This window comes from Fringilla coelebs, assembly GCF_963513975.1.
Source record: "Fringilla coelebs genome assembly, chromosome: 2".
Lineage (NCBI taxonomy): Eukaryota > Metazoa > Chordata > Aves > Passeriformes > Fringillidae > Fringilla > Fringilla coelebs.
This window is the reverse complement of record NC_140029.1, coordinates 89,732,644-89,752,547: the sequence shown is the minus strand read 5'-3', so window position 1 is coordinate 89,752,547 and position 19,904 is coordinate 89,732,644. Positions and strand designations below refer to the sequence as shown.

The 19,904-nt window shown below is 48.5% G+C and overlaps 1 protein-coding gene across 2 annotated transcripts; it reads left to right on the top strand.

The window, feature by feature from the left end:
* Nucleotides 1-5,910: 5,910 nt before the first annotated feature.
* COPS7A (COP9 signalosome subunit 7A) lies at nt 5,911-9,046 on the top strand. 2 transcript variants are annotated; one of them, XM_084226800.1, is made up of 8 exons: nt 5,911-6,172; nt 6,252-6,327; nt 6,837-6,925; nt 7,000-7,202; nt 7,624-7,729; nt 8,083-8,234; nt 8,366-8,431; nt 8,710-9,046. In XM_084226800.1, the coding sequence occupies exons 1-7, from the start codon at nt 6,011-6,013 to the stop codon at nt 8,403-8,405; spliced, it is 828 nt and encodes a 275-aa protein (XP_084082926.1). In that variant the 5' UTR covers nt 5,911-6,010; the 3' UTR covers nt 8,406-8,431; nt 8,710-9,046. The 2 variants fall into 2 exon arrangements, with proteins under 2 accessions (XP_084082926.1, XP_084082925.1); XM_084226799.1 differs by having other exon boundaries at nt 8,572-9,040.
* Nucleotides 9,047-19,904: the final 10,858 nt, after the last annotated feature.

Genomic DNA, 19,904 nt, shown 5'->3' with positions numbered 1-19,904 from the left:
TGATGTCACTTGTACCTCACTCTTACGTGATATAAATGGAATGGCTTGTTTGGTTTCCTTTTCAAAGGAAAGCTAATGTAAAATTACATGGAAATTTGAGGGGAGAGATGGAATCAGGTGTTACTGGCTGTTATTTCTGTCTGGCAGTGATCACGTACAGATCATTTACACCCAGGAGTCCTGAGCCCAGGCAGGCCACTGCTGCTGGCTTTACTGTTGTTTCCTAAGGGAAGAGAGACCCATGTCGTTGCCTTGCTATCTGCAGAATCGTGTCTGTCTATCTGTCTGTTAGTTGCCATGGATTTGACAAAATGACCAGATTCTAAAAGGAAAATAAGCTCCAACAAATTGTACGAAAACCAGCAGCCTGACAGAGGAAGGAGATGCTTCCAATGCCTGTGCTGGAACAGAGCCTGTAGCCATGCTGCTGGGCAAAGCCCCACAGGTCAGAGCAGTCCATCCAGCAGGCCAAAAGAATTAAGCAGGAAATGTTGGAAAAGCTGTGTCATTTTAGAAATGTAACAAAGAGATCTGAGCTATGTAAAAAAGCTATGTAAAGTTAGAGAGTGGTGAGGGAGCCAAGTGATGTAGAAGACTGTAGAAGAAATTGCCCCTCACAGATGTGGCAAGCCGTGAAGGGGTGCCATCAAGAGACCCAGGCTGAAGGTATGGTAGTGGAAAGAACAGAACATACAGGAAAAAAGTCCACAGAGAACCCAGTTTCCTCTGCCCTACTGCTCACCAAACAAGGGGTTAATAAGCTTTGGAATATCAGAGACATCCCAGAAGACTGGAAGAGAACTGTGCCCTGTGAATATTTGTAAAGAGCAAACAGAAGACCTGAAAAATTCTCGGCAAAGCAACAAAGAGCTGATATGAGATTCTCCAGTTAATGCCAATCAGCCTGGTTTGGAGGAAACTAATCTTGCTGCATAAACTTGTTTTGTTCTTGTCAGTCTTTGATGTGACTACAGGTTTGTTTGGGAAAGGTGATGGCTTAGATCTATCCAGGCTTCTGGAAGTGTTAATTTCCCAAAGCATGCTGATAAGAAAAAAAAGTGTTATGCAACATTAACAGAGCAGGAGGTTAAGTGAGCTGGTTAACTCCATTTAACGCCCTGTAAACACAAAGGAGGTCATCCCTGGAAGCCCACCGTTGAGTGGCAGTGTTTCTCATGTGGATGCCCAGGAATGAGTCCCGGGTCAGGTATGACTCACCATTTTATTCAGTGCTTGGTGAGCAGATATAGTTCATTCTGACACAATTTACTGAGGGCACAAATATTGTTAGAGTGTTAAAAATAATGAGGATAGGACCAGGACAGAGTGACCTGCCCCTTTCAGTAAGGTGGCCATTCTCATAAAACTTCTTATAAGACTGTTGAGAGCAAATTGTACAGCCACGAAAAAAAAAATGCCCACGTCTACAGAGAACAACATCCAGTCCTGAAAAGAGGTGCTCTGAAAAAGATGTGGGGATTGTAACAGGCAGAAAACTGAGCACAGAATCAGTGGTCCAGGCTGCAGCAATGAGTCTGAAGTGATTCCTGTCTGTGTAAGGACAGAAGTAAGGATGGCAAACGAGGAGACGATTAAACCTCTCTCTGTCTCTGAGTAAGTCTCATGCTGGAAAACTGTTCAGTGCTTTATGCTCCATATTTTAAAAATAACTTTGAATCAAAGGTGATCTGAAGGCTGGAGATCTCAGTAATTTAAAGAGGTCAACCTGTTTAATATATCAAAAAGCAGAATGAGACATGACTTGCTTGCAGTATCACTCCTTTCCTGGAGAAAAGTCTACCAGATATTCTGGCAGAGAATAACAAGAGCCAGTCACTGGAGAGTGATTAATCACAGAAACAAACTACCTAGTGAAGTGCAAGATCCTCTCTCTTCTGGAGTCTTTGAATCACAACCGGAGGCCTGTCTGGAAGACAGTTCCTGCTCTGGAAGACAGAATCCTGAGGGCTGCGAGGGCAGATCAGAGGGAGAATTATCATGCAGTTACCCTCAAGCAGCTGATACTGGGCTGATTTTAAATGCAACCCCTGTGTGGATTAGCCCAGTACAAACTAAAGGGTTAAAAGCCTTCTGTATCATGCTGGAATCCAAGAGAGTCATGCCAGCCTCCCTTGTCCTTACAGTGTTTTTGTCTCAGGGTCCATGTTACACACAGTTGTGAAAAATTGTCTCATGAGATGTGACTCTGCTATGTTTGGAGAGGGACTGGTGAAAAAAAATGTCTTCAGCGTTTTGACAAGTTATTTGGATTCCGTGGTGGTGAAGAAGGGAACAACCCAGAATGAGCCCGTACAGCTCCACAGCTTTAAAGTGGGACAGTGAGCAGAGAGGAAAGAAAGTGGATCTTTAGCACAAAGAGAATGGAGGTTTCTTTCTGTAAAGATCAGAGCGAGATCAGAAGAGAGGGATGATGCTAGGGGGTGGTTACAGCTAGGATCAGAAATCCCAAACATTCAGAAATAACAACACAGAACGTCTCCATGTCACAAGATTTATCTCAAAATTATGAAATGTCGTACAGACTTGCTTTCATCTGCACTCTTCGCCTCCTACTTTCGGCTCTTTTGGTTACATGAAAATCACATTTCACAGTTTCCCTGTGACCATAAAGATAGGTGTTTGCTTTGTGAGGAAAGCAAAAGCACAGAGTTACTGCCTCCAGGAGGCTGGGATTTAATTTCAACACCCAGCGCTCCAATCTAGGGATGAGGCCAAAGTTTTGCTAAGTTGTGGAGATGTTACCCGTGATTTTTGCACGCGTGAAGATGATGACCTTCTCCTTTGGAGAGCGCAGGATCTGAGTCACTGAAAGGACCTTCTGGTCTTTGCCCTTGATGCAGGATAGAAAAGGAGCAGACAAAAACATGGGGACCCAGCACACAGGACATAGGAACTGGGGCCAAAGTGGAGAAGGAGACAGAGAGAGAGCATGATGTAGCTAGGATGCTCAGGCTGCCAGGCTTTATCTAACTAATAATGAAAGGCAGCAAGCGTGTCAGAGAGTGTGAGAGAAACAGATCGATAGAGAGATAAAACTGAGATGGAAGGAGCCGGCAAGGGGGTGGGGAAGAGAGTAATAAAACACTACAAATCAGCAGGGTTACGTTTGAACCTGATTTGAATGCACCCTGCACTAGTGTAAGTGAAGACAGCAGGTGTGAGGCTACGGTGAATCAGGCCTAAATACAGAAGCAGGGAGGTAAAAGCAGGGAGGAGATGGTGCCCTTGTCAATATTGCCCTGTAACCTGCCTTCACAGCTCTCAGCCAACATTACTTGCCCTGCCTCTCCTTTCATCCTGCTGCATGGAGAAGCCCAAATATTGCTGGCTCTGAGAATACAGAGTGATTGGCTTTCCTGCTTCCCTGGGTCATCATGATTTTCCTGAAGAAATGCCTGTTGGGTAAAATGTGTCTTGGTCTCATTTTACCTGGCTGGAGCATAGGAAATGCTCCTTACTGCTTCATTCACTGAGGACCCAGGGTATCTTCCAACAATGCCCTGAGCCACTGGGTGTGAGGCACTTTCCTAGGAGAGCTCATTGACTGTGCCCATGCTCAGTTACCAGTGGAAGATGATCAGAGGAGTTTCTTTGCTCAGCTTCAGATTTTTGAGGCAAAGGAGACTGCAACATCTCAAAGCTAAAATGGTCAGAGCCAGAGCGCATAAATGAAAATGTGCCCTGCAAGAGCAGGACTGAGGGTTTGGGGGCCCTCCCCTCTCAGGGCACATGTTTGCTTCTCTGGCCCAGCACTCAGACCTGTTTTGCTCCTTATGCCTGGAATTAGTTTTAAGGGATGTTCACCTAATCTTCATGGCACGATCATTAACGTTACAAGTTCAGTTTTTCACACTGACCATGGCTGTCCACACTGTTCCCTCCTTCTGTCAGTAGCCTCAGTGAGGAGACCAAACACTAAAGGAGCCTTAGGGACTGAAGAGGATGACCCTGAGCTGTACAAATGAGCTTGGGAGACAACAAGCCAACTCCCCAAGGCAGCCAGGGGTTATGTTTTCTCGCTCTGAAGTTGTGTTTGGAGCAGAACTCTACCCCAAAGGAGCCTTCTCCATGACTCAGCCACAGCAGCTGTGTGACAAGAACTAGAGTCAAAGCAAGAGAAGGGAGTTGTTGATACTGGCAAGTAAAACCTTAACAAACGTAGACTTTACCCAGATGAAGATTTCAAGATGTTACACTTATTTCAAGATGTTGCACTTACAGAAGTCTGGCAAAGCACAAGTCAACTGCCTTTAATATGTGCTAAACTGATCCAGCTGAAGCCCAAATCTCTTGCTGGCAAATCACGTGCTGGAGTGCAAACTTGCCCTGATGGCTCTATGATTTTAACATCCTAAAACCATGCTACCTGCATAGATTGTATCAGGCTCCCATCAATTTGTTGCCTCTTTTTCTTTCATGGAAAATCATGGTGGGTTTCTGAAGGAGCCAGCCATGAGGAAATTGGTGATGCACTGGAAACTCTTGGCCAAACAGCTTAATGCTGCTCATTGAAATGCACGCTGACTGCACTCCTCCCAGTCCCCTCACAACTCACCTCTGCCTACCATGTGATTTATACAAGATGAGAAGAGCTCTGAAGGTGTGGGTGTTTTTTTCCCCAAATGACCCCCAGTTTCTATTCTCTCTCACCTGGCACAGGGAACCGTGCCCTCAGCAATGACCGCATTGCTGTAACTCATACACCCACGAAGAGGTACTTAAGGTGCACTATAAACATTTCTATCCTTGTGGAGCGTTTAAACTATCTTTTTATGGCCATACCCTGCCTGCATCAGGGATGCATTTCTTGACAAGTGCGATGGTTAATGATTCAGCAGATAGTAAAGTCATTTTTTTGTAAAAATTAATGCAGTAGAGGAGGGGAGGCATGCAGGGATTTAAGAAATGTACAGCTTAAATACATAAGTACGGTGGTTTGCAACATAAGATTTTTTACATTTACATATCCCCAAAATAGTGAGATCTTAATGGTGTGAAAGCAAAAACGAGAGCAATGTGTGGGCACACACAAGGTATTCCATGCACCTCTTTTAATTCTGGTGTGGTGCTTATAGAATAGATCATTGAGATGTGAAAAACACCATGCCATGTAGTAGTGCATCTGTCTCCTCACCAGTTATTTCAACATTAATCATAGAATCACAGAATGGTTTGGGTTGGAAGGGACCTTAAAAATCATCTTGTTCCAACACCCCTGCTGGAGGCAGGGAGGTGTGCTATTAGACCACGCTGCTCAGAGCACCATCAATCCTGGCCTTGAACATTTCCAGGTGTGGGGTTGAAGAGCAGATATTCACCAGACTAGCAAGACCCATAAATACGTGGATGTTCATCTGGCATTGATTGCCTTGCTGGGACACATCTCACTGTGGCTGAACAGCTTGGGGGAGTTTTGACAGAGGATGGTTCATGAAAAATAAGAGAACAGTGAGCAGACGTTGCTGGTGAGCAGGGCAGGGCATGAGAACAGTGCAGAATGGAGTTGAGGGCTGGCTGTGACCGGCAGGGCCAAGGCGGGGGACCAGCCGGTGGCCGCGGAGGCTGCGCCCCAGGCAGACCGCATCCTGTGCTGGCCCGGGGACATGAACGCTGCTATGGCAGAGTGACAAGGGTGGCCGGGAGTGGCCGGGGCTGGCCGGAGGACGCGGCGGAGGGACAACGCGGCCGCGGGACGGACGAAGCGCCGCGCGGCCGGCAGCGCTCAGCCCCGCCAGCGGGGGGCGCCCTGGCGGCGGGACTGCGCCGCCGCGCGGCGCTCGGCTCGGCCAATGGGGAAGCGGCGGGGGCGGGACAAGCTGCCGGCTCCGCCAATGGGCGGCGGGTGCGCGTCACACGCGGAAGCGGTCGCTGTGCGCCGGCGGTGTCGGGCGGGTGCGCGGGGCCGGCCGGGAGCGGCCGGGCCGGGGCTGCGGGGGGCGAGCGAGCGGCCGGGCCGGGCGGGCCGGGCTGGGCCGGGCCGGGCCCCGCCATGGCGGCCGAGGGGAAGGTGACGGGGCAGAGCCAGGAGCAGTTCCTGCTGCTGGCCAAGGCGGCCCGCGGCGCCGCGCTCGCCAGCCTGATCCACCAGGTGCTAGAGGCCCCGGGCATCTACGTGTTCGGGGAGCTGCTGGACATGCCCGCCGTCCGCGAGGTGAGAGCCGCCCGGCCCCGCGGCCCCGCCGGGCCCTGCCCGCGGCCCGGCGGCGCCGCCTGACCCTGTGTCCCCGCAGCTGGCCGACAGCGAGTTCTCCCCCGTGTTCCGCCTCCTCACCATCTTCGCCTACGGCACCTACGCGGACTACCTGGGTGAGGCCGGCCCCGAGCCCCCCGGCCCGGTGGTGGGGATCCCGCGGGGCGGGAAACGCGGCGGAGACCCGGGGCGCAGGGGGTCTCAGCACCCCCGTGCAGCCAGGGCTGAGCCCCCGGCCCGACACACGCCCGGTTGTGCTGTGGGCCCCAGAGTAGCGGGGTACCTGGCAGAGATTAACGCTGCCATTTGCCACCTGCCAAAGAGCATCCTGACAGAGACAGTTTTGAGGGGCCGGGGAGAGACTAGGATAGCCATTGGGATGTGCAGACCCGCATAAATAACCATGGGACGGCTAGAAAGGCTGAGTTGAGGGTGGCAGGAAGAAAGGTTGCTCAGAAAAGGTCTTTTGAGCTGAGAATTGATGGGGATGGCTTGGCAAGACGAAGCACCACTTGGGGGATTGGTGTGCAGACGTCTTAAGAGACGGGTGTGGTACAGATGCTTCTGTGCAGAACTGGGAAACGAGGCATAAATTTTAATATCCCATTTTTTCCCCTGACAACAGCTGAAGCAGCAAACCTCCCTCCCTTGACAGAGGCCCAGAAGAACAAACTGAGGCACCTGTCAGTCGTCACTCTGGCTGCCAAGATCAAGGTAGTGGCCCTGTTTTTCCTGAGTTCTCCTCCCACTGGGGTTGTCTGGTGCTAGTTACCATCATGTTTCCACAGTGCATCCCCTACTCAGTGCTGCTGGAGCAGTTGCAGCTGAAGAATGTCCGGCAGCTGGAGGACCTGGTGATTGAGGCTGTGTATGCAGATGTGCTGCGAGGGAGCTTGGATCAACGGAACCAGCGCCTGGAGGTGGATTACAGCATTGGGAGGGACATCCGGAGGGAGGAGCTTAGCACCATCACCCGCACATTGCAGGAGTGGTGAGGAGGCAGCCCCCAGTACTAACACCCAAAAAAGATTACAGGAGTGGCCAGTGGCTGCCCTGGATCCTTTGTGTGTTGCTAAGGGTGGGTGGTGTTGGGAGGTGACCTACTCGATCCCCTTTCCCATACTCCAGTGGAAAGTAGTTTTCCAAAAATAATTCCCCTGTTTGTGTCTAGAGGGGTGATGGGGACGCAGCAGCCTTTGCTCAGTGCTGGCTGCTGGCAGGAGGCTTCCTTTGTTACCTGTCCCCCTCCCAGATAATAACATAATTCCCTGCATTATAACATCAGACTCCTGCCCCTGTTTCTTCCCTGCCTGGCATAGCTGTCTCTTCCCAGTGTTTTTGGAGTTGAAATCACATTTGTCTCTGTGCTGTGCCAATTCCCTGGCCTGTTCAGTTGTGGGTCTCCTCTCCAGGTGCCAGGGCTGTGAGGTTGTGCTGTCGGGCATTGAGGAGCAGGTCAGCCGGGCCAACCAGCACAAAGAGCAGCAGCTGGCCCTGAAGCAGCAGATCGAGAGCGAGGTGAGTGGGTGCAGCAGGGAGCAGCCAAAGGCCCTCGCCTTAAAACAACTAGAGCCACTATGCTGTGCTTGTTACAGTCTTTGTTGAAGTGAGGCATTGCCTTTTCCCTAGGCCAGACCCCCCAGGGACTTGTGCCCAAAGAAGAGTCCTAAATCAGCTTAATACTCCTCTGCAGTGCAGGGGCCTGGACAGATGTTGGCCCTTTTGCTTGATGTGAGCTTGCAGCTCTTAGCTCCAGGGCTTCCTTTAGAAACAAATTTTTATAAAAACTCAAAGTGCAACTAAAAAAATGCATTGCTAAAAAATCTCCAGCTTTGGGAATACCATTAGCTCTTGCTTTGCTGCTGCTGCAGGTGGCAAACCTGAAGAAGACCATTAAAGTGACAACAGCAGCCGCTGCAGCAGCCACGTCCCAGGACCCAGAGCAGCACCTCACGGAGCTCAGGGAGCCGGCCCCTGGCACCAACCAGCGCCAGGCGAGCAAGAAAACCTCCAAAGCCAAAGGGTGAGCAGTGCAGGCAGACAGAGCGTGTGTGTGTGGAATATCAGTGCACTTTTCTCTGTGCACTTAGGAAGGGAGTGAGATATGAACCACTTTGAACTTTTATTTTTCTTTTTTTTTCCCTGTGCCCGCAGGCTCCGGGGTAGCACGAAGATTTGGTCTAAGTCAAACTAGTTGGATCTCCCTTCACAACTGGGAGGGTGAGAGGAAGAGATCTGGGGGATGGAGGGGTAGCAGGGGTCCCAAGTGTGATGCTTCTGAGCTCTTCTCCAAGATCCATCTTGCCAACTAACTCTCCTGCATGTTTGTTCTCTTTTCTTTCTCCTTTACCGACCTTCAGGCAGCGTCTCCCTCCTTTTCATCGCAGCATTTCACACTCTGAGCTTCAGGTTGTACGCGTTGCTGTTTCCCCAACCGCTCAAGCCCCCGTCACCACGGCCACGTTTTTCTCTCTTTCTCTCTCCCTGTCTTTTGACAGGTCATTTTCAGGAGCCATAAAGGTGTGACAGTCACCTTGGCACCCCCAGGGCATCACAAAAGCTTGGAAAGAGGGTGCTGGTGTGCAGCAGTTGTTCTGGCTCTATGAGACCCCCTGGGATACTTTGCTCCAGGACACCGTCTTTGATTGTTTAATCTTTGTTTTGCTAGGTGGGAGGGTAGTTTTTGAAGGGATTCTTTTAAAAAATATATAAATATATTATAAATATATATAAAACAATAAAAATATAGATCTATGGACATATCTCTTCTAACCTGCGCTCCTGTGGGTGACATGTCTTTGCATTGTACGCCAATTCTGGAGGTTCCAAAATAAGCTGTGATATTAAGACCCTTTGTCCCATTTGGGGGTGGAATATCCTCTCAAAGGTTCCCTTCTCAAAGGTAGTGCCACAGTATCTCTATTGGGATGAGAGTCCATAAAACAGAAATTAATCATATATCTTATTCAAAGTGTTTCTTGTGTGGTTGATTTTCCTCTAGACTCTTCAAAAGGTGATTTTCAGGTAGTCTCAGAGGAGGGTGCAGAGACTGAAGAAAAAGACCTTATTTGTGTCATTACTGTGTGTCTTGTGATCCTGGACAGAATGGAAAGTGATGTGGGGACTTGCCTGACAGGTGGAGGTAACAGAGTCAATGCCCACATGTGTGAGTTCTCACAGGATAGATGCTGCACAAGCTGTTCTCGGGTGGTGGTGATATCTGGTTGGAAAAAAAGATTCAAATCAGTGAGAGTGACTCCTGTGAGATGCCCAGGAAAAAACTAACTCGGATTCTTCAAAGGATGCCTCCTCGAGGCTGGCTTGGAGCCGAGTCAGACGGGTGTCAGTGTCACACTGCCTCTCCATGACATGTAGCTGATGTAAATGTAAATTGACACCATGACTCCCACCCCCGCTTGGTTCTGCACCTTGTGCCAAGACTAAAATTTGATTCCCTGAACCTGTGTTTCTGTGTGCGAGCAAACCACAGGAAAAAATAATCCAGTGAAGGAAAGCTGGGAGCTTTGTCTCTATGGGGCCTTGTTGGGTTCACTGGCTGGGGTGGGTTCTCTCCTGGGTCAGCCCCTGTGCAGACAGGTGAGAGTTGGAGCCGAGGCCATGTAGGTGCGAGCAAGTCTTGTGAAGGGGAGGGGGGTGAGTCTGTGCCTGTTTTGGTGGTAACAAGGTGCCATCTCAGATCTCAAACCCCACAAAATGCAGCTTCAATGCAATATCCCTGCTTTGCTAATTCCAGGCTGCTGTAATACAGCACTGACTGTCAGCAGGAAAGCCCTGTCACCCGAACCCATAAACTCCTGGAACTTCCCAGCAGCTTTGTTTGTTCCTCTGTGTGTGGTCACAGGGCTGGTCGTACCAGCTGGCTCTGCTGGGGACAGGGATATGCCAGCTCTCCTGGGATGATGGCTCTCACTGGCTGGTGTCTCCCAAGAGATCAGGCAGCCCCACAGCTTCCTCCCTTCTGTTGCACGAGGCATCGAGCACCTTGGCTGTAGTTGCCTGGCCCAGAAGTGCCAAGTGGGAGAGTTTTGGTATGAAGTTGTCCAGATGTGAGACAAATCTGACTGCTGGAGCACGTGAGGGGATAGCTGGGCCTGGGTTGTGTATGCCCACCTAGAGAGGCCTAACTAATTTGGGAGTCTCCCTGATGAATCCTGTTCTCCATAAATTGTTGGGAGGGATTGTGACAAAGCTTCCAGCTTTTGTTTAAATCACCTGAGCCTTCTTCCTCCTGCGTCACATCACCTTCATCTGTCCCTGTCAGGGAGCAGAAGCACTGCGCTCGCTGTGTTTGTGATTGTCTGCAGGAACAACAATGCCCATATGTATCAGATCTTCAGCTCCCTGGGAAGGGCTGGTCTGGAGCCGAGGTGCCAACAGGGGAGGAGATACCTGTCAAGCACCTGCCAGATGTCTGGCACCTCACACCCTTTGAAAGATTTGCTGCTTGCAAAGCCATTGGGGTGTGATGAGAAAGACTGGGGAGAATGGGCTTGGGATGGAGCTGAGCAGCTCGACACAGCACGTGTCCTAACAGCCACTGGCTGATGTCCAGCAGGAGCTGGGCTGGAGCAGTGTCACCTCCAGGGACAGCTGAAGTTACCAGTACTGCAGGAGGATATTTGTGTCCCACAAGAACCTGCTGCTTAGGAGGAGCGGCTGTAACAGCTCCTTGCCCCGAGTGTCTCATCTCCTCTCTGGTCTGTTGGGCTTTGCTATCTTTAACCAAACTGTGGCTTTTAGACACAAAGGGTCTGTTTTAATGCCCTGAATCCACAGTTTAAGTGCAGGCTGCAGATCCCAGGAGTGGGGTTGGAAGCCAGCACTGTGAGCTGCAGGCCGGCTGTGTGTGATAGTGCTCGTGTGACACCCTGTGCAGTAAAGGCTGGGCAGAGCAGTGCCTGAGCTCTGTGCCACGCACTGCCACCAGCCTTGGGAGCACCAATCCCCCACGTGGGTGACAGCAGCCAGCCTGTGGACCAGCATGGGACCGGTGGGGCTTGCCACTCCAGCCCCAGGCTGTGCTGAAGCCCTATGCTTGCATCCTTACAGCTCAGTCCCAGCTGGCACAAGTGCGGCCGTGTCCTTGTGCCGTAACTTTGGTACATGACAGCCGTGTCATGTAACATGTCCCAGGGTCAGCTCATCCCTCTGGGAGCAGCATTTGCCATAGATTGGCTTTGCTCCCCCTTCCCGTTTGCCCATGTCCCCCTCTCAAGGCTGGCTGTGTTATGGATTTTAGGAGAGTTTGGAATTAAACACAGCTCTGAAAGTCTTCCATTTTGTTTACTTTTCAAAGGGAGCACCTTTTAAGACCTCCATTAAGAAAAGGAAAGCTGGAGGTAGCACATAAAATTACTTCAGACCTTTGGTAGGACTGAAAAATAAATGAGAGGGTTGCAGTGCAGAATGAAAGTATTGCTGCAAATTGCCTTGCTGGATGGCAAACAGAGGGCAGGAGCAGAGGTTTGCCTTTGCCCTTCACCTGAAAACCACGGTTTTTATTTTTCTGCTTGCTTCAGCCGTGACTTTGAATTTCAGTTGGAGAAGATGTGAAGATTAATTAATTAGTTAACATTTATAAATCACTTTGAAGATGGCAAGAGTGAGTAATAAGTACTGAGCATTATAAGTTTTCATTTTAAAATGTCTTTATGTTTTAACCCATTTTTTTCCAAAGAAAAGACCTGAGTAGAGAAGAACAGAAATACCTGGACACTTTAAGCCCTGCAAAGGAATCAGGTTTAGGGGGCTGTAGAAGAGGGTACAGGGAAATGTCCATCCCAAAATGAGGAGCAGAAGATCTGCCATCCCCAGCACAGAAAGTCTAACAGCTCTTGCACAGTGATTCATTGCATACCCCTTTTTGGGTACCTGCATGGGGCTTTCACATGGGTTCAGAAAAGGGAGAAGGCAGGAGAGGACCTGGACTGCTCTATCACTGATGTCCAACTTTTGCCAGCCACCTCCAGCTGCCTCATGGCAAGAGATAACCAGGGATTGGGGTTTATGTTGGTAATTATTGCACTCTTGGGACACAATTTCCTCTGGGGAGGTTGCTGCTCGCCTTCTTGAAGGTTGTGAAGGTGCTGGGCAGCTGCTGCCAGCAGCTTGGCTTCTGCAGCAGTGCCCATCCATACCTGGAGGGTGGGGAGAAGTGTCACAGCCGGGCAGACACCCTGCAGGACTTCTCTAAGGTACTGCCCATCCTGCACTGCTCTGTGCTGAGGTGCCTCTGGAGTCAGAGATGGTCTTTGTGTGCTCAAAAGGAGTCAATATTTTATTTACTGGGTTTGCTGAGGCTGCCCTTGCCTCTGTTCTCCAGAGGAGACCTTTGGCAGGGTGGTTTGTTTCCTGAAGAATGATGGGCTGGGGTGTACCCAAGTGCTGTTACACATTACCAAGCCTCCTTTGCACCACTGACACTGGCTGGGGGGCACATCTCTGGACAGCAGGTTTCCTCAGGCCTGTCTGGGGCAGCAGGGAGGATGGTGTGCAGCAGGATGGATGCCCAGCAGCAGGACATGTGCCCACCACCTGCATCCTCCTGGGAGCGCCCGGTGCCAGCTGAGGAGTGGTGCTGCAGGGCCCGTGGCCATGCCAGCCAGATTGCATCTGCTGGTCTGCAGGGTGATGATGCATCTGGGTGGTCCCCAGAGCTCCATGCAGGGATGCCTTGCCTCTCCCCCACCAGGGTGGTGGCTGAGTGTTCCTCTGAAGGCCTTTTGTGCCAGGTGGGTGCCCGCAGTCTGCGCTGCTGGCAGAGCTGGCACAGATGATGTGTGTCCCCCTCTGTGCCCGTGGGGCTGCAAAGACCCCTAACAGCAGCCACTGAGGGCTGTGCCTGCTGCTTGCCACAGCTGAGCCATCCTTCCTGGGATGAGGCCCTGCCTCTGCAGGATTCTGATGCAGAGCAAGGTAGAGTAGTCAGAAGAATCTCACAGTTCATGTCAGCTGCTGCAAATGTGTCTCTCAGATCTCTGACATCCTTCTTGTCTCCTTTGTATGCCCTGGAATAGCTGCTCATTTTCCTTCTGTGACCCCTTTCCCTTTTCGCCATCCTCTCCATGGGAGTCTGTCTGTGTTCCCACCTGCAGGGCTCTTCTTTCCTCATCCCTTTTCCTAGTACTAGTCACTGCTGAGCTGAAATACTCTTATAAAAACCACCTGTTTTCACTACTGGTTCCACAGGCACCCCATCTTTTGGGCGCTTTTCTCTCATCTTCTGCAGTTTTCCAGGAGCATCCCTCTTGATCCAGTGTGGAACTAGGCTGGACTATTGTCTGCCTCCTCTGCTGGTGGCAGGCTCTTCTCCTGCCAAGGAAAGGAGTTCATTTGCAAAAATTCTTTGTGCAGTGTGCAATTATATTCCTGTTGTGATGAATTCAATAGGCAGCAAAATGTCAGCTGGATTTGAGAGCTGTGACCCTTTTACAGTAGCAAGAATGTTCAGAATTCCTGTAGCACTTGTGCACATGTTAAAAACTGCCCTGCACCCTCCTGTTCTGAGGACAAGTAAAGACCCACCCCCTTCAGATCAGGAGAAAATGTTTCTGGGGAGGCCTTGCCTGTATCTGCCTCTGAGGCATTTAGCACTGGTTTCAAGATGTGGGAAGATGGAAGATCTCTTTGGTGGGAGCAAATGCAATGAGGCTCCTGGTGACCGAGTGTGATCTCTCACCACTATGGTCTCACAATCCCTTGCAAAAGCTTCTCGGGTGCCCACCCCAAACTGGTAAATTTGATAGTCCCCACTAGTGCCCTTGGCAGGCTGCTCCAGAACCCAACTGCTGTAGTGGTTAAAGTTTTTTAATTTCCAGCTTAAGTGAATTCTCAGCTAGTTGATATTCTCTTGTGCCTGTGCCAGCCTGGCTCTAGCTGAAGCTGTTCTTTCTCCCTGGTGTTTATTTCCCTTGAGTACAGACTTCACTTTGCTTAACTAACCAAATCAGCCCCCTTGTGCACTGTGAGCTCTCCTTACTCTCTCACTTGCTCTTCAAATAGAGTGCAAAAGTGCTCTCTTACCTGCACTTCAAATTAGGCTTTCTTGGCTAGAAATGAGCACAGTTCTCTTCCACAGGTGAAGTCTGATCAGCATCTCTCACAGGCACAGTAACATACACCTATAGCTACCAGCAATGCCTCCCAGATTGCATGTCTTCTCCTCTGGTGATCCAGAGTATTTCTTCTTTTCTGATAGTTATCATCAGAAAAGCTCCAGTTTATAGCCAAAATTTTGATTTTAGGCCCTAGGCTCCTTTTCCCTTTCACTTTGTGCTACAAACTTTAGCCCTTTTGCTGTTTTACTGACACCTTCAAGGCCACCTGTGTCCTCCTGTGTGACCCCCTCATCCAATCTGGCAATGTTGCTGGGGTTTATTTATTTACTCAAGCATTTATTCTTTTGCAATCTTTGTTCTCCTTTTCTGTCATTAGTAAGGGATGGAAATGGTGAGGCTAGTGTCTAATCTTCGAGCTTACTTCTGGACATTACATCACCAGCAGTTGGAGATAGGTAGTGTCTGTTCTATTTCCCTTCCTTTTATTACCTTTTCCCCCCATGCTAAGTTTGCATTAAGTGCCCTCAGGATTTAAAAAGCCATCCAGATGTGAGGAGATGGTGGAAGTAATAATAACCAAAGTGAAGTTTCCCCATGGAAACAGTTTTTGAAGTGTTGTCTTCAAAAAGGAAAATTCCCAGGAGGGGAAAAAATCCCAGTTACATTTAAGACAGGGCTGAAATATAAAATCAAGTCCATTTTTCAAAGTGTTATGGAAAGTAAAAAAATACTGCAAATCAAACAAATCAGTTTTAAGTTATACACTGGATTGAGGTCTATTTTAAATTCTTTTGTTCTTTAGCACTGGAGCCTGTAGGATTTTACATTCCAGCCCCATGGCAGTGCCTGTTTGTGTCCTGAGCAAACCACTGTGCCCAGAGAGAGCTCTGTTTCCTGCAGTTCTTTGTGGTCCCACCTGCTTTGAAGCCCTTGTCAAGTCAAAAGGTCTCTTTTTGCCCTTCCCACCTTTCCCTTCAGTCTAGCCCTGTGCCAGTCTGTTTCCCTCTCCTACTCACAGATTTTTGAAGCCCAAAGAGACTGGTATAATCACAAGCCAGTCACACTTGGCTTCTCAAGTGGCCAACAACTCCCTCACCCCATTCCTGTGCCCACTCCCCAAATTCTTTTTAGGCCACCCCATGGGGTTTGGAGTAGGGGGAGCTGGGAAACGGAGGTGTGCTCTACTGCTCAGACAAGGTCTGCATTCATTCCCAGTTCCATGGAGAGGTCGCTGCAGGTTTTCTGCTGGGCTGAAGAGCCCTCTGCTGTCAGAAACCTCGTTCCCATTTAGGTAACGCCAGCCTGTGCTCCAGTGGAGTGAACTCAGACACAGGAGTTCAGTTCATGCTAACCTGTAGTGCTGGGCAGTATTTCCAGGCTTCAAGTCATCCTCGTTTCACCCTTCTTGAGTCTTCTTTGGTTTCCTTTTTAGTGTCCAATACCCAGATTTCTCACAACTGGTTCACCACTCTGATGTACCAAATTGATCAGAGGGATGGAGCACCTCTCCTACAAAGAAAGGCTGAGAAAATGAAAGAGAATTTGGATTGTTCAGTCTGGAGAAGAGACAGTTTTGGGGTGACCTAATTGCAGCCTTCCAGTACCTGAAGGGAGCCTACAAGAAAGATGGAGAAAGACTATTTACAAGACCATGTAGTGACAGGAGAAGGGGAATGGTTTCAAACTGAAAGAGGGCATGTTTGTGTTGGATATGGGGATGAAATCCTTTCCTGTGAGGGTGGTGAGGCACTGGCACAGGTTGCCCAGAGAAGCTGTGGCTGCCCCATCCCTGGCAGTGTTCAAGGCCAGGTTGGATCGAGCTCTGAGCCACCTGGTCTAGAGGAAGGTTTCCTGCCCATGGCAGGGGGGATGGGACTGGATGATCTTTAAGGTCCCCTCCAACCCAAACCATTCTGTGATTCTTCAAAGGGGAGAATTTTTACCTCTGTGCTTGGTGAACACAGGCTAATGCGTCCCAGTGCAAACCATCTGCACAGAGGAAGAATTATGCAAGTACCATTCATTTCCTTGGTTGTCTTCCAATCCCAATTCCTTTTGGAGTTCTCCATCTTGAAAGAGCACAGACTATGTTTATGTCCCTGGGTGAATGTCTTTTCTGCATTCATTGCAGCCAAAAATACCTACTGTTTATAAATAAACACACCAATAGTTACTGACTGTTCAGTACATCTCATCTTTTTCCAACATTTATTACTTTCATTGTTCTTTGGATCCTCTGAAAGCTTCATCAGCACTGGTTTAATACCTTCTTTCAGATCATTAATCAAGTTACTAATGAGCATTAGTTTCAGAACAACATCCTACTGGAAATAATTTCATATTGTACACTTTCTTTTCCCCCTCATTACTTGAAATCTATCAGTGAACTAAAATTTATAATATTGGCCTTTTTGTTGTTTTAATAATTACTAACTTGTTTTACTTCAGAACACAGTCTTGTGTGGCCAGATAAAATGCCTCGAGCTGTTGCAACCTCTGACTCTGGGTTGCTGTAGTGCCTTTGTTAACCCAACCCATAATTTAATCAGAAATTATCACAGTTGTTGGACAGGAACAATTTTGAGAAGTAAGATCACATATTATAAACAGTGAGACATAAATGATTATTTTTAAATTTAATGCATTTTGCATCTCTTATCTTGATTTATCTTGGTTTACAGGAGTGGATTTCATCTGATTTTTTATTTACAAGTATTGACACCAGGTTAACTTTCCCAGACTTCTTTCTCCCTAGTATTCTACAATTCCCCCAGTATTTTACAATACCTCGAAAAGTACAGTGAAAGAGGCACAGACCTTCAGGGCTACCCACAAAAACATGTAAGGACAAAGTTCCTCCTAGCCCTAATGGGTTTTATATTCAAGATATATTTTCAATTATGGAAAACTGAATATACAACAAACAAAACCACCTAAGTTTCTGGTTTATTTGTGTGTAGCCAGTGCATTCTCATCCAAGGTTATACTATCCATCTTCCTACTAGTGTTTCCAGCCTATCTTCACCTCATTCTATCTCCCCTCCCCTTCCCTCTGTCTCTTTAAAGCATGTCAGGCCCCTCTGTCTCACTTCAGGTGTCCTACTTGCTCCTTAGAAGATGCAGTAGTACCACTGAACTGCCCTGATTTGGTGCTTCAATTCATCCAATTTGAAGGTGACAGCTATGGGAGAAGGAGCAAGAAGGGACTTTGTCTCCCTTGGATGGATAAGGATGACTTGGAACCACGTCCTGCCCATCTGAAATAAATACTGTTTGATTTTCATGTTGAGAACATCCAGCCTTTTCTTTCTCCATCTTGCTGGCACAGCTGTCAGAGACATTTCAGAAATGGAAGAGTCTCATCCCAGCCTTTCCTGTGCCCTGAATACAGGAGGTAGATTGCTTTTAAGGGCAAAACATTTCACTAGAAACTGTAACTCATAGGAAAAAAGTAACTCCAAGTAGGTGTGCTCCCTTCTTTGGAGAAAACCCTCCTGCTTCCTGAAGCCAGAAGCGCATGTACCATGTCAGCCTGGGACAGGCAAAGGGCTCACCCTCTCAATATACTTCCCCTCCTTCTGGTTTGGGATCTCTAAAACTCTCCCCTGGGCTCCTGCCTTAACACAAAGTTCTCCTCTCACTGAAGCCTCTTCCAAATTCCTAGACCACCAGTGCCCTGCTGGCCCTGGAGGAGGCTGAGGCCTTGGGAATGACTGTGCAGCAGTTAGCAAGGCTCAGGCAGCCAGGTAAATCACCCTCCCACTGCCGAGGGGAAGAGCACAATAGGGTCCTACCTAAATCTGTAATCAGGACAGCACCCAACAGGGAGCAAAGGCTGAATCCAGATAAAGGGATTTGGGATTAGATCAAGGTTAGGAAATCCATGCCCAAAGAGGAATGGATCCTCACGATCAAAGGTCAATGTTAATCCCCACCACCACCACAGCCACCTTCTGTTTGCTGCAGACAGGTAGAAGAATTATAAAAGAAAGGACTCATAAAATCAGGCCTGCTCTCTTAAATTAATAGCTAGCCTTCCATTTCTTCTAAGTGCAGCTAAGTAATTTACAAGTTCCCATGTGAAAACAATCTTGGTATGAGAGCTCGTTAACACAACAACTTATTCTTGAGTGAAAAACAACTAGCACCTGCATAAACAATAAGATCTGTCTCATGAGAATCAGTAGAAAAAATATGTAAACTAACTATAAAGTTTGACAGACATGCAAAATACCATGTACTGACCAATGAACTAAGTGTGAATGTATTGTCCACCACTAAGATCTGACACACTGCCTTCTGATAATCCTATAAAATATGACCTATACAATAAATCCATACAAAATATGACCTATACAATAAAGATTTGGCTATTCTGCATGAAGAAACTGAGTCCTCTCTGCTTATTAATGCAACATCTGTTCTCCATCTCAAGCATCACCTCAAAATCTGGCCAGGACCTGGCAGCTGGTTACTGCCACCATCTCCGTGCTGTGACACCTTTGTGAGCTCAGCTGGTTCTTCACTGGATCAAAGCACCAGGTGCCACATCTTGCACTGGCTCAAGACTGCCATGGATGAGGGCTGCTGTTGTTGCAGTCCCTTCTTGCACAGTCTGGCAACCCCAAGATGATTTCCACAAAACCTCTCCCAAGCCTTGCTTTTTTCTGTGTAGCTCCTCCTTCAGCCTTGCTCTCTTCAGGGCTTGCTGATGACACCTCCAGAAAGTCACTGCACTGCCAGGGACAGCAGGCTGCTGTCTTTGAAGTCCCTTCCAAACCAAACTATTCAATGACTCCTACTGGGATTTGCCATGGGACAAAACAGCATAGGGAAGTGGGCTCCAGCCACGGCTCTGTTCTGCACTTCCTTGAAGGGTGGAACACACACAAACTCTGCCCTGAGCTTCCAGAGGATGCTTCATCCTTTTCTCAGGGCAGGGCAGGGCAGTCAGTGCCCAGCCAGTGTCTCTGTTAGTGCCCACATGTACAACAGAGGGATACACTGCAAGATCCCAGCACACCACTTCCAAGTGTAAGTCATTAACTGATTTCCTGCTTTCTGTTCCAAGTAAACTGATGAATAGGTTTGTGTAAGGGTGTGTGCCAGAGCACAAAACTGGCCAAGAACCCAGGAGATCTTCCCTGGTCCTACATTCCTAATGCCTCTCAATTTTCACCTAATACTGAAGAAGTTAAGGAAAGGTCATTCATACCATCAGCCACGGTTGCAGTGATATAATAAGAAAATAATGGAAATATTCCCTGTCTGTGCAGGAACCCCAGAGGCCCAATTCAGGGCTGCACAGCTGACCAGGCAGCAAGAAAGACCAACCAATTTCCCTTGAGTGCACAGCAAAACTACAGCAATTAGAGGGCATTTTTTTGCAAATGGTGAGCTCTTGGGTCTTCTTTCACAATTTCCATGTTGAGCATCATCTCACTCTGTGACTACATGGGAAGGCTGTTAGGCTATTTTCTATAAGAAAACAAAGCCTGAGAATTTCACACCAAGTTCCTCCTCAGCAATTTTCCAAGGATGTGAAAGAGGTTACTTAATTCCGCAGCAAGCACAATTAGGACAGCTGAAGGTAGAGACTGATCCACCAATTCTTT

Coding starts and splice junctions, on each gene's coding strand:
- COPS7A (XM_084226800.1), top strand. CDS start 6,011: ATGGCGGCCGAGGGGAAGGTGACGGGGCAGAGCCAGGAGCAGTTCCTG. Junction 7,730..8,082: donor AGCAGCAGATCGAGAGCGAG/GTGAGTGGGTGC, acceptor CTGCTGCTGCAG/GTGGCAAACCTGAAGAAGAC. Junction 8,235..8,365: donor AAAACCTCCAAAGCCAAAGG/GTGAGCAGTGCA, acceptor CTGTGCCCGCAG/GCTCCGGGGTAGCACGAAGA.